This window comes from Sphaeramia orbicularis, chromosome 9 (genome assembly GCF_902148855.1).
Source record: "Sphaeramia orbicularis chromosome 9, fSphaOr1.1, whole genome shotgun sequence".
Taxonomy (NCBI): domain Eukaryota; kingdom Metazoa; phylum Chordata; class Actinopteri; order Kurtiformes; family Apogonidae; genus Sphaeramia; species Sphaeramia orbicularis.
In genome coordinates this window covers 49,926,700-49,939,481 of record NC_043965.1, presented here as the reverse complement: position 1 = coordinate 49,939,481, position 12,782 = coordinate 49,926,700, and the positions used below count along the sequence as shown (strand labels likewise).

Below are 12,782 nucleotides of genomic sequence, written 5' to 3'. Positions count from 1 at the left end.
GCAGCTCTTTCAGATCACATTTTACTTCTGTCCCATCTTTTTTGTTATTTGTTATAAAAAAGCGCCGCTGTCCGTGGTGCTGAATTCGATTTTTCTGATCGGAACCTAAACTCATCTCTGCCATTTCCCTGCCCTTAATCCCATAAATGACGGCAAGTGAGCTCTATGAATGATCTTCTTAGGACGCGTTTGGATGAATATTGTGTTTGGTTCGGTGCAAAGGTCGATGCCATCCTTCTCCTATTGTTTGTATGTCTTGTGTTTTTCCAAAATGCACCTTTGAGTTGCGTGTCAGTGACCTGTACCACCTATGGACAGAATTGTAGACGTCGCTCACTCGTTGACTTACACATTGCGCAAGCAAGCGGGAGAGACGGGGGTGGGTTAGTAATGTACGTCTGTGTCCTAATAAGCAGCCCACAGTAGCTCTGTGGGGCGGTGTCCGACAGGGGGATAGAGGAGAGCTGGATCCACTTTTACGCATCACTGCTTCATGTCCATGTCCATACAATAGCGAGCCATCTTTTACCGACTATGATCATGTTGCGATTTTATTTTTTATAGGTAATCAGGTGTCCTCGAAAAATCCGTTCATACTTAAGTGTTGAGTTTCAAAGTGCATCCAAGGTGAAGGATCCACCAGCAGCGGAGCCACCGGACCAAGAAAAGTTTTCGCCATGGGAGCGCATGGATGGAGCTCTGCGCGTGTCGGCTTCTTTGTGTTCGGATATTTGGCATTTTTGTTCGGGCTGATGGTTCCGGAGGCTGAGGCGGGCTGTAGGGAGAGGGAGAGCCCGAACTGCTGCACCGGTCGGAATAACGAATGCTTTGAATACACCAGGAGGAAAACAGTGTGCTACTGTGATACCTACTGTCAGAAAACCAGAGACTGCTGCGAGGATTATCAGAGCGTGTGCCAAATATCTGGTGAGTCGCTTGTTTTGTCCCCGTTTATCAATAAACAATCACAATTCCCTGGCCCCTTTATGCTCTTTAAGTTTAAGAGAAGGAAGGGAAAGGAGAATAAACCAGTTCTTCTCTTGTGTCCGGTGAGTCCTTAGGGCTGGCACAGAGGTGACATGGAGACAGTGAGACATACTACACATAGCTGTCCTTTTGGACCCCATTATGGCTGTTTGTTTAAAGTGTGAGGCCACCATGTGCCCTTGTGTTTTCCGTCAGCTGAATGTGTGGATGTGTTTTTCAGATTGTAGCCTGACCCTAACTACTGCACTTATGGACTTTTGACAGATACTCATACTTTACCTCAGTATTTTAATGTCCTGCAGCTTTATACATCAACTCCACTACAAATATTGTACATGGTTTCTCCACCACATTTAGTTTACACTTACGGTTTTTTTTTTTTTTTCTCTCTTTAAAATACATACGATAAGCTTATAAGACATGATGCAGCACTATGTTACTAATGTACCCAGTGCTGTGCAAAGTTTCTAAATTTAGCACCACAGTAAACACATAAATGCTCTTACATGTACTATTTAGTTGTACAAACAACAATATTGTTTAAAATATTCTATAACAACAGACTTTCAAAGGCACCATTCTACATACTGAGTATATTTAGTCTATAATATGCCTGTATTCATACTCAATAATGGAGAATTTCTACAATAAAGTACTTCTACCTTACCTACCTATAGTTTAAGACAGTATTTCTATTTTATGGTACTTTAAACTCATCTCTGCTACATACTAGAGGCAAATCATGAGGTAGTTTTTTTCTCCACCGCAACACAAATTAGTAATAAACTCAAGTTCAGTAGTAGTAGTAAAGTACTTGGGCTCCACATCAATTAAGTATGACATTAAAATACTTATACATTCTGTTTTTAATGATGAAAATAGAATGATATAATATTCTGCAATAGTTTGTGACATTCTATGATAATAAACCGACCAAAAGTATTTTTGCTGTTGATATTTTACAAATCTGTACTTTTACTGTAGTAAAAATATAAATTTGGAAATGTCAAGGATTTTTTGACACCAGCTAAGCCAAATGGATTTACACTGAACAAAAATATAAACGCACCACTTTTGTTTTTGCTCCCATTTTTCATGAGCTGAACTCAAAGATCTAAAACTTTTTCTGTGTACACACAAGGTTTATTTCTCTCAAATATTGTTCACAAATCTGTCTAAATTTGTGTTAGTGAACACTTCTTCTTTGCTGAGATAATCCATCCACCTCACAGGTGTGGCATATAAAGATGCTGATTAAACAGCAGGATTATTGCACAGGTGTGACTTAGGCTGGTCACAATAAAAGGCCACTCCAAAATGTGCAGTTTTATCACACAGCACAATACCACAGATGTCACAAGTTTTGAGGGAATATGCAATTGGCATGCTGACTTCAGGAATCTCCACCGGAGCTTTTGCCTGTGAATTGAATGTTCATTTCTCTACCATAAGCCATCTCCAAAGCTGTTTCAGAGAATTCATGAAGAAGACTGTGCGAGGAAAATGGTGGTCACACCAAATACTGACTGGTTTTCTGACCCCCCTGGACCACCCAATACAGTAAAAGTGCACATTTTAGAGTGGCCTTTTATTGTGGCCAGCCTAAATCACACCTGTGCAATAATCCTGCTGTCTAATCAGCATCTTGATATGCCACACCTGTGAGGTGGATGGATTATCTCAGCAAAGGACAAAGGAGAAGTGCTCACTAACACAGATTTAGACAAATTTATGAACAATATTTGAGAGAAATAGGCCTTTTGTGTACATAGAAAAAGTTTTAGATCTTTCAGTTCAGCTCATGAAAAATGGGAGCAAAAACAAAAGTGGTGCGTTTATATTTTTGTTCAGTGTATATTAATATGGCAAACATTAAAACTAAAGGTAGAATGACTTTTCTCAGATCCAGTGGTTGCAGCTGGTCCCAACTAGAGCTGTGTTGTGCATTTATAATCTGCTAAAGCTTTTCCAGGTTCTTTTTTACACATGCATAGTGAAAAAAACAATAGGCCTCACTAATGTGACCTTGCTAATTTTTATTGAAAATTGCAACATTTTCTTGTAAAATCCTGCAACCTCTGTCAAGTCTTCAACAAACTTCAGGAGAACATTGTAGAGTACTGTCCAAATGAATGTACAGTTCTTAGTCAAATCCCAGGACCACATAATCCCTGCCCCTTTGCAACCACAGCACCAAGACCCTGGAAACCTCAAGAAACCCCTGAGGGAATAGAGTACGTACACACTGTGGCATGTCTACTTTTACTCCAGCAAAAGGTCTCTAGGGGGGCTAAGGTGTCGTGGCTTTTACAGTGTTTTCCTGAACTTCACAGAAGACTTAACCTGGATGGAGGGTTTTAATGTTAGGGGGACCATTTTATCTACAAATATGTATAAAAATACTGGAAAAGCTAGAGACATTAAGCCAGTGTTTTTCAACCTGGGGGTCAGGGCACCATGTGGGGTCACCTGGAATTCAAATGGGGTCACCTGAAATTTCAAGTAATTGATTGGAAAAAAAAAAACAAAACAAAACAAAAACTGTCTTGTCCACATTTGTGAACAAGAGTTTCAAACTTTATACAAAAAAAAAAAAGAAAAGAAAACTGTCCACCACAAAGGACATTCCATAAAAATTTTAAAAACTGCAAAAAACTGTTGCATCATAATGTTTCCAATATAGGCACTTATTTAATAAAAAACAAAAAGCTTGTACTTTGCTGACATGTCCTGGGTCTTAGGAGGCTAATAATAAAAAGTATATGGTGAGTTGAGAGAGAAAATTACAATCCATAAAAGACATGACAAACTTTGAAGCTGAAACTGAAGCACTGTGGTTCTGTTTATCTTTCAAATGTTCATTGTGATCGGTTTCAGATGCTGCAGCTCTTTCATAATTCATAGTTTGAGTTCTTGTTTGTTCAGTATTAATTGTCAGCCTTGTAAATCCAAGCTGGACTGACTTTACATATCCTGACCGAGGAAAATAAAATTCTCACTTTGTGCAGTAATCTACACCTGGCTTTTCTGCCTCTGTCCATAATAATATACATTATATAGACTAAATGATGTCTAAAATTAACATTTATTTGCAACATAGTACAGCAAACTATTACATGACAAAATCAAATTAATTTTAGGATAAAAATATCTCTGTTTTGAATGTCTGGGGTCACCGGAAATTTGTGATGTTAAAACGGGGTCATGAGCCAAAAAAGGTTGGGAACCGCTGCATTAAACTAAAGAGACTTAAAAGAAAAAAAAGAAGTCTATTGGAGGCCAACTAAACTCCCACCCTACTGCAACCACTGCACCTAAACCCCACTGGAAACCTCTGTAACTCCTGAAGTAAAGGAGTTCTTCAGGGCAGGAGTGTTTCTACTTCTAGTTCAGTAAAAGAGTATATCTGTCTTCTCTTCAAAATATCCTATTAGTGATTAATTCAGTCACAGTGTTTTCCACTTACACGCAAAAATAGGAAATCAGTTCCACCATCTGATCAAAGCTAAAACTGTACCTGTCCATGCATATGATTCCTAAAATGTGAGGTTGTTAATCTCTTTCTTCCTATAATTATCCTGGCTGATGCTATATATGGCCAAATGAAGGGATGGACACCAGATAAAAGCCAAAGATGGTGAGGATTACAGTAGAGCTGCGTCTGAGTCGTGCCTGGCAGGAAACACTCCAACCTGTAACTGAGGCTGCAGCTCTTTATGTTGAAACAGCTCAAGTTCACTTAATTATCTGTGCTCGGATACACTCGGAGAACAGAGGCTTTGTTTTAAGTGCACGCTAACAAGCACCTGCAGAGACAGAGGAGCACTTAAAAAGGCTGCACGCGTCCCTCTATTTAGCCTCGTTCGGTGTATACACAGTAAACTCCTGTCTGTATCTGTGCAGTGACGTGAACAGTCTGGCTCATCCACATCTGAGTTCAGAGTTTATACAAAAGCACTGTGATGTAATGCATTCTGTTAGAGGTGACTGTTTACAGCAAAGATAGATGAACCACATGTTCAACTCTGGGATCTGCAGAAGTCTGACTGTAGCTGTTAATCTGGAACTAAACATACCTGTGTTTTTGCAGGGGGATAAAATGGTGTATCATGATAATTATCATTACTGTGATGTACATGTTTCTTTTGTCTTTCGAGCATATACGTTATCAGTTCCAACACTTAGAACATTAGCATATAGTGTACTTTCAGTGTATATGCCCCACAGAAATGGAACACCCTGTCTGATACAGTTAGGTGTGCCACATCAGTAGACATTTTTAAAAACAGATTAAAAATGGATCTTTTTTTGATAGCTTTCTGTTGAGTTGTGTGTGCATGTGTGGTTGTGTGTGTATGTGTATGTGCGCATGTGTGAGTTTAAGTGTGATTACATATGACTGTTTACGTGCACTTGAACTCTCATTGTTATGATTGTTTCTTACTGTAGCTATATTATATACCTGTTGTGAAGCACACTGAGTCTGCCTTGTGCATAAAATGTGCTTTATAAATAAAGTTGAATTGAACTGAACTGAACTGAACTGAATTGAATTGAATTAAATTGAATTGAATTGAACATGGGTCAATATCTTGTTCTTTTATTTGCATTTTTCGATCTTGGACAGACATTTCATCATTCTAATTATTTTGAATGTTCAATCTCAAAATTCATGAAGTGTTCATCATGTTCTGATCATACAGAAGAATCTCAAACTACAAATAACCATCTGATTTCCTCAATTAAGCTTTTAAACCAGAAAGAAACAATGATTTGACAATCTTTCTCCCTTTTTTTTTTTTTTTTTTTTTTTTTAACTTTTTTCCACTTAATTTTAAATAATGTGCTAAACACTAGATTAAAACATTATTTTTGTTTGGGACTTTAACAGTGAATATGATTCATATATATTTTCACTGTATAAATCTTATCTGTTCAAACTGACCTAAAACTTGGTAGGTGGAATAAGATCAGGCTTCAGTTAACTTTGTACCAGTCAGTATTTTATGTCAGTTATTTATTCGCTTGCTTTATTATTTGTTTGTCACTGCTTGTGATTATTTATTATTGGTGACTCTGATTTGCAGAAAATGACAGCGCTAAACAAACTCCAAATAAAACTAAACAGCGGTACTTGTATCTGTTTGGATTTTGTTACACAGGTACTTGTGGTGTGTCCTCATCCGAGTATTGCAAAAAAGAGTGAAAAGACAGTAAACATGCCTTGTTTGTTTTGTCAGTACAAAACGACTCAAATCATGTAATTGTCTTATGAAGGTAGATAACTTGTAAATTTAAGAATACAGTTTTCTTCAATGTTGTCAGTGCTTTTTCTAGTTTTATAGTCCATTGTGGTACTTTACTGGCTCAACTTTCATTCCAGTTTTAAGAAACAACTGCCACATTTTTTACTACAAGCAAAGAAGAATTCTACAATATTTGGCTTCTTTATAGTAGGACTGTCCGTGCAGCCTTGCCACAATAATGAATCATTGCAGACCTAAAACTCTTTGTTTTGCTTTTTATTCACCAATCAGTAACAGAGGCATGTTAAGACAACAGCTATCATCCTGCAGGATGATAAATGACAGAAAACAGGTCCAAGTATCACTTGATCCATCCCAGGTGTCTGCCAAGATGAGACTGAACAGACCGAGTGCAGTGAAGCGCCCAGTTCAGTGTTGAGTCATCACTGTTGTGTTGAACAGCAGCTGGTCTCTCAGAGGTCAGCTCACAGCTGCTGTGTGTGTCAGACAGACTGCTCTGAGACCCTCATATGTGGCTCTGACAGGTCACATCTACATTAACAGTGCAGGAGGAATCACACTCACTCTCACTGGGACCAAAGTCACACAGGTGGTTTAGTTTTTTACAGTTTTAAAGCAAAATGTCCATATTGTATCACTTCCCCTTATATCATTATGTCATACAATGTCATTGATACACTAGTACCACAGATATGTATTTGAAAAAAAAAAAAAAAAAATGCAGCTGCTTCATGTGAATTGTCTTATCCGTTTGACTCACCAGAGTCTCTACCTTCTTGTCTACATCTAAATGCACTGATGTAATTCTTGCGTTTTGTCTTTTTTGAATTTATTCATCATGGCATATAACAGATGATTGTCTTGCAGTATACCAAATCATTCATTACATACAAAAAGTAGAACCTATGCAAACTTGTTCTGTTATGCTGAAGAATGTTGAAGCTATTTTTCTTTTTTTATAAACTCAACCCTCTTTTCATATTTGAACAAGAGGGTGGAGCTGGGGAGGAATGGGAAGAAACTCCCCACTGAACACATTAACCAATACTGTCGTCTTAAACATTGCCAGATAATTTTAGCTACTCAATAAATGTTAACATATTGAGTTGTAGTGCCACGTTTGAGTAATAGACACACTATTTAGCAATGGCTGGTCTATTTAGCAGGGTGGCTATAGTACCAAACTGATGCTAACATTAGCTAATGTAGCTCAATACACATTACATTATTGAGTATCATGCTGGTAAACTTGATGACAATCCTCTGACAGTCTTGTTAGAAAAACTTATAAACCACCACTACAATAGAGCTGTCTCTAAGGGAAAAATATGGTTTATTCAATACATAGAAACTTAGTGGACAAGCACAGGATTCATCTACATGAAGCTCACAGAGGCCACGCCCCAAATTACACATCACTTTTTTAAAAAGTTGAGTTGTATGAACACAGTCCTCCTACAGTTGTTATGTTAGAAATAAGCTTTAGAGACCAAAACCAATGCTGTACCAGGTTGTAAAAATACTGATTTGTGCTGTAAAAATATAGGGGTTTGACTCAATTTGTCTCAGGTGATCTTTCTTGGAACTGCACTTTTTGGGACTTGCGTGTTTGATTAATTTCCCAGCCTTGCAGGTTCCAGCTTGGTGTTGCAGAATCTGTGGAGCATTAAACCATCACTCCATGGTGGTAGTATCATATTATTTTTATTCTGTGATGGTCACCCCTAATTTAAAATTTTGTAAAAGACAGGACAGTGTGAACAGGACGACGTCGTTCACTTGGTCATGACCCCTGAACGCTTTATGACTCAGTGCTTGTTAAGAGTGAAACGCCTCAGCTTCCTTCCTGTTCAGTCTGAGTGTCTGTACAGCGTAAACACTGTCCTGCATGTTCTTCACTCTGCTCTATCAAAGCACCCTGACGATTTCTCACCCACATTAACCACATTTTTATCTGAGCTTGATCCTGCTGCTCTGTAACACATCAGCCAGTCGGTCTGTGTTCTGTCTCTCACAGTCTGTAATTAACACAGGTCATGTAGCCGAGTGAAGGATTTGAACAAGGTGTCATCAGAGCAGAGGCAGAAAGCAAGACTCACTGTTCACAACACCAGCATAAAAACACTTAGAGCTCTTCACAGGTGGATATGATTCACTCCAGAGACATTGTTCAAGTGAAGTGTGTCTTCTGAATGTGTGGAGTGTGTAAACAGCGTGGAGAGTCTTCTTGTACACTTATAATACCAGACGAGTATTTAAAAAAATGAGCCATAAAATATTTTATTGCAGTGTAAGGTCCTGCAAAAAATCAAATTAAATTAATAGAGGAATGTTTAAAAAGAAAAAAAAATGTACTTAACCCATGAAAGCCCAAACATCCACCATCTACCAAAATCATCTCCTAATCTTAACTGTTTAATTCTTGTCGATCCACTAATACGTGTAAATAATTGGTGTAAAATGCAGTTTGTCATCTTTTCATGGTCATCAGATATGACCCATTTGGACGTTCAGAGGCTCTGTGGTGAACGAGGAAACATTGTCATCTTCTACAACATTGATTCACCAGTAAAACCCATAGAGTTGGATCAATGACAGTGGATGGACACACTGGGTTTATGTTCAGTTAATGAGAGATTTTGTTGAAAAAGTTGGTTTTTCTTCAGTTTTCTTTATTTTTGATTTAATAACCCTCAACTTTACTCTGAGCTTTTATGAACATGTACATGATTAGTAAATCAAATGAAGAAAAATACCACATTTTCCCTAATACAAACGAAAGACTGAAGATAATATTACAATAAATGATGATAAATCACTTAAGGAACGTTAAATATAGAGAAAAATACATTTGGGAACTGACACAAAATCATGCTGGGTCCTTATGGGTTAAATAACACATACATGAGGACAATTTAAAGCCACATTATATCACATTTGCACACTAATTACCTAAAAATGACTTGGCTTATATAGTAAATTTTGTGTGACTTGTTTACATTCAGGAAACTTCCCCATTTTATTCAGTGTATTTGATTGTTTCAAGGTTTAGAATCACATCAGCTCATGTTACTTGTGTTTGTTTCATTAGAATGAAATAAAGTGACATGAATATACAGTAATTATATGAAAATGTGAATATGAATATTTACCTTGTCTGTAAATATAATTTCTGAGTCACATCAGACAGATTTACGTCAATGATGATTTAAAAAAAACTCCCGTAATGCAGTGCTACTTCATAATATATTCTATGTCTTTTGTTATCATTTGTCATGTGACAACTGTGACTCACTAAAAATATTTTCTTAATACATAATACAGGGTTTCCCCTATATACATTTTGCTGCTGCTGCTGCTGCAAAAAACCCACTGACTTTGAAGTAAAGTGTAGAGATGTCCCAATCCGATCTAAAGATCGGTACTGGCTGCCGATCTGGCATTTTTTAGAAGATTGGATCGGATTTAGTCACAAGATCAGGCTGAGCTGGGCCCAGTTCTCGGGGGGACAAACATCCTGCCCCCTCAAATTAAAGTTTGTGAAGATAAGGAAAAGGAAAATGAGCTGCACAACAGCAGGAGAAAGTTTCACTTTCACTGTGTATGATCATATGGTGCGCATACTCACTTTCAGGTTTGTACAGCACGGAATGCACCCCTGTATAATCCCCGGACGGACCTGTCCATAGATGCGTTATAGCAGGGGTAGCAAACATATGGCCTGCAGGCCAAAACCGGTCCACCAAAGGTTCTAATTAGGCCCACAGTATGAATTTGGAAAGTTTTGAAATTATACAAAAGTTTTTCAGAGTCAAAGGTATCAGGTTCCACATTCAGCCCAATTGTGATCTCAAGTAAAATAATAGCATAATAACCTATACATTTTGACTCCAATTTTATATCAAAATTTCATGATAAAAAGTATCGGTATCAGATCGGTATCTGCAAAACTAATCATAGAAAAAAAAAATAGAATCGGATTGGAAGCAAAAAGATCCAGATTGGGACGCTGTCATCTTCTTCAACATTGATTCGCCAGTAAAACCCATGGAGTTCGATCAATGACACACTAATTTTGGTTCAGTAGGCTACATGTTATATTGTGCTGAAAAAGTCACTTTTTCAGGGTAAATTTTCTATCTAGTTCCAAACAGGCACATTGTAGGCCCAGCTGCCTATGTACAACACTGAGGCCATGTCCACACAAAAATGCATCTTCTCCTATCCGATATTTTTCTTTGTCGTTTTCAAACGAGTGCTCTGTAAACACAGAGTTGTTTCAGGAAATATCTGAAATATCTATCCCCATGAAACCACTGACAATGACTGAAAACGATGTAGTACAAATGCCAGGCCTGTATGTGGCGTTGTAATGCACATAAAGCTTGCTTGGTTCTAGCGGGTCTGATCCAATATTTCCTCCTGGTTGCCCGTCTCTGCAGTAGATCCAAGAGCATATAGTAAATATTGTTAGCTATGGTTGTTTGTTGCTCATTGTAATGAAAAAGAAGCCAAAGATTTGGATTCAGTGTTTCCAAAAAGCTCAATATCTGTTGTAGCACCAGCACTACTCTGTAGTCCACTATTGTTGTTGTTGTTGTTGTGAAGTGGTGTTTTGCTTCCGGGATGAAAGGTTAGAGGGGTGGGGCTATGACATCAACGTGTTAAAAAAGTTGTGGTTTCGTCAATCAGACGAAGACACAAAATCAGCGTTTTCAAGTTCATCCACTTTGGGAACCAGTTTCAAAAAGTTGTGGTTTCAGTGACTGAAGACACTGGTTTCATGAAGATGAAAGGCCCATCCGATACAAAACTTTTGTAGATACGACTGAAACCGTCTTCGTATGGACAGGGCCTTAGATTTCCTGTTGCATGACCTGGATGGGTAAGAATCACCACAGATACATTAATTTCACAGACTCTTGACATTTTATGTTTTTCTTTACATTTATCAATAATAATGCTTTAATTACAAGTAGCATCCATAATAACTCACTTTAAACATTAATGACCAAGTTGCTATTAAATTCCTGCTCAGTAGTGCACCAAAGCCTCTGTATTTGTTATCAGGTGAGTAAGGATAGCCATTAGGTGGTGGGCCGGACCCCAATATCTTGTTTTCAATCGATACCGAGAAGCTGTGTACGATTTCTTTCAATGATGTTATAATAAAAAATCGCTTAAGCTTCATAGAAACTGTTTCTTATTGTTGCCTCGCGCACATTCGTTAAATATAGTCTTTTAAACACCATTAGTTTTGAGCAGGCAAACCTGCAGGACAGCTAAATGATAATGAGCGATTTGCATCACATTTCCTGGACAACCAGGAAGTAAACAACTCAGCTTGCCTCTCACTCCACTCTCACTTCAGTCTCCTGTTAACACCATGTCTTTGCTATCTTCTAAAACAGTGTGTTGTTGGGAAAATCTTTTGTTGGGATGTACTTGGAACCGATCTACCAAACGAGACAGCAGTGAAACGGATTAGCTTTGCATTTTAGTTATGTTTTCTGATGAAATGGTGGATCATGAAGGTATGGTACGAATGTTTGAAAATGCAGTAGGTTATGTTGATAGTATGTTGTATCTTATGCATGCAAGTTGTTTGGTAGGGCTGGGTATCCATTGTCCATAATCGATTTGATTTTGATTCATAAGGTTCTGAGTCGATTAATCACGATTCGATTTGATTCGATTCGATATCGATTTGATTCAGTATTAATTGATTGATTCAGAGTAATTTAGTGATACCAAAGTGCAATTTTGAGTTGTAACCTGATTATTTCAGTACTGCAGTCATGCAACACATCAATACTGGTATCAGTATAATAATAATAATAATAATAATAATAATAATAATATAATAAATATGACATTCCAGCAGTAAATAGCTGAAACTGCTCTTAAATAATGAACAGGACAGAAACATTGCCACGTTTCACAGTTGCTCAGCAGAGCGGAGCGGGCCTGGGGGGGGGTGCGCGTGCTCCGTGACTGTTAGTCGGGGAGCGGGGGGTCAGTGTAGCGGTCGGACATTTACTATTCCTCTAACTCCATACTCAGCCATAGGTGACAGTATGGATCCAAGTTATTATTCCAAGAACGACTGACTTCCGCGACTCGCCGGGCGGCCAGTTCCTTCACACTGCAGGTTCAAGTTTGAGCCTGGAGGACCTCCAGCGGAGGGCTTTTCCCCACCCTTCCTCCGCATCTTTTCCATGCCAGAGCTGTCACGAACGAGACCAAGTCTTCCCCAGGGGTTCGCAAGACGGAGCCGCCCGCGGTTCCACGTACTGCCGGTCCTGCTCTGAAAAATCGATCTCATCCACTCTTAATCGATTACGCAAAATTAAAATGAGATCGATCTAAGATCAATTAAATCGATTTTTTTACCCTGCCCTATTGTTTGGTTTTTGACTTTACAGATTATTCAAATAAATTATATCTTATTTGATGAATAACTCACGTATCTCTCCTCTCAATCAATGCATTGTAACCTACACAACACACTTAATGAAAGCACTCACA

General features: G+C 38.2%; 1 protein-coding gene across 2 annotated transcripts in view; it reads left to right on the top strand.

Moving 5' to 3' along the window:
- Nucleotides 1–413: 413 nt before the first annotated feature.
- The window catches only part of LOC115426339 (somatomedin-B and thrombospondin type-1 domain-containing protein), a 38,128-nt gene continuing 25,759 nt past the window's right edge, over nucleotides 414–12,782 (top strand). For both annotated transcript variants that reach the window (XM_030144390.1, XM_030144389.1), the window contains exon 1: nucleotides 414–927. In XM_030144390.1, coding sequence (XP_030000250.1) covers nucleotides 678–927 — 250 coding nt within the window. In that variant the 5' untranslated portion in view covers nucleotides 414–677. The remainder of the gene's footprint in view (nucleotides 928–12,782) is intronic.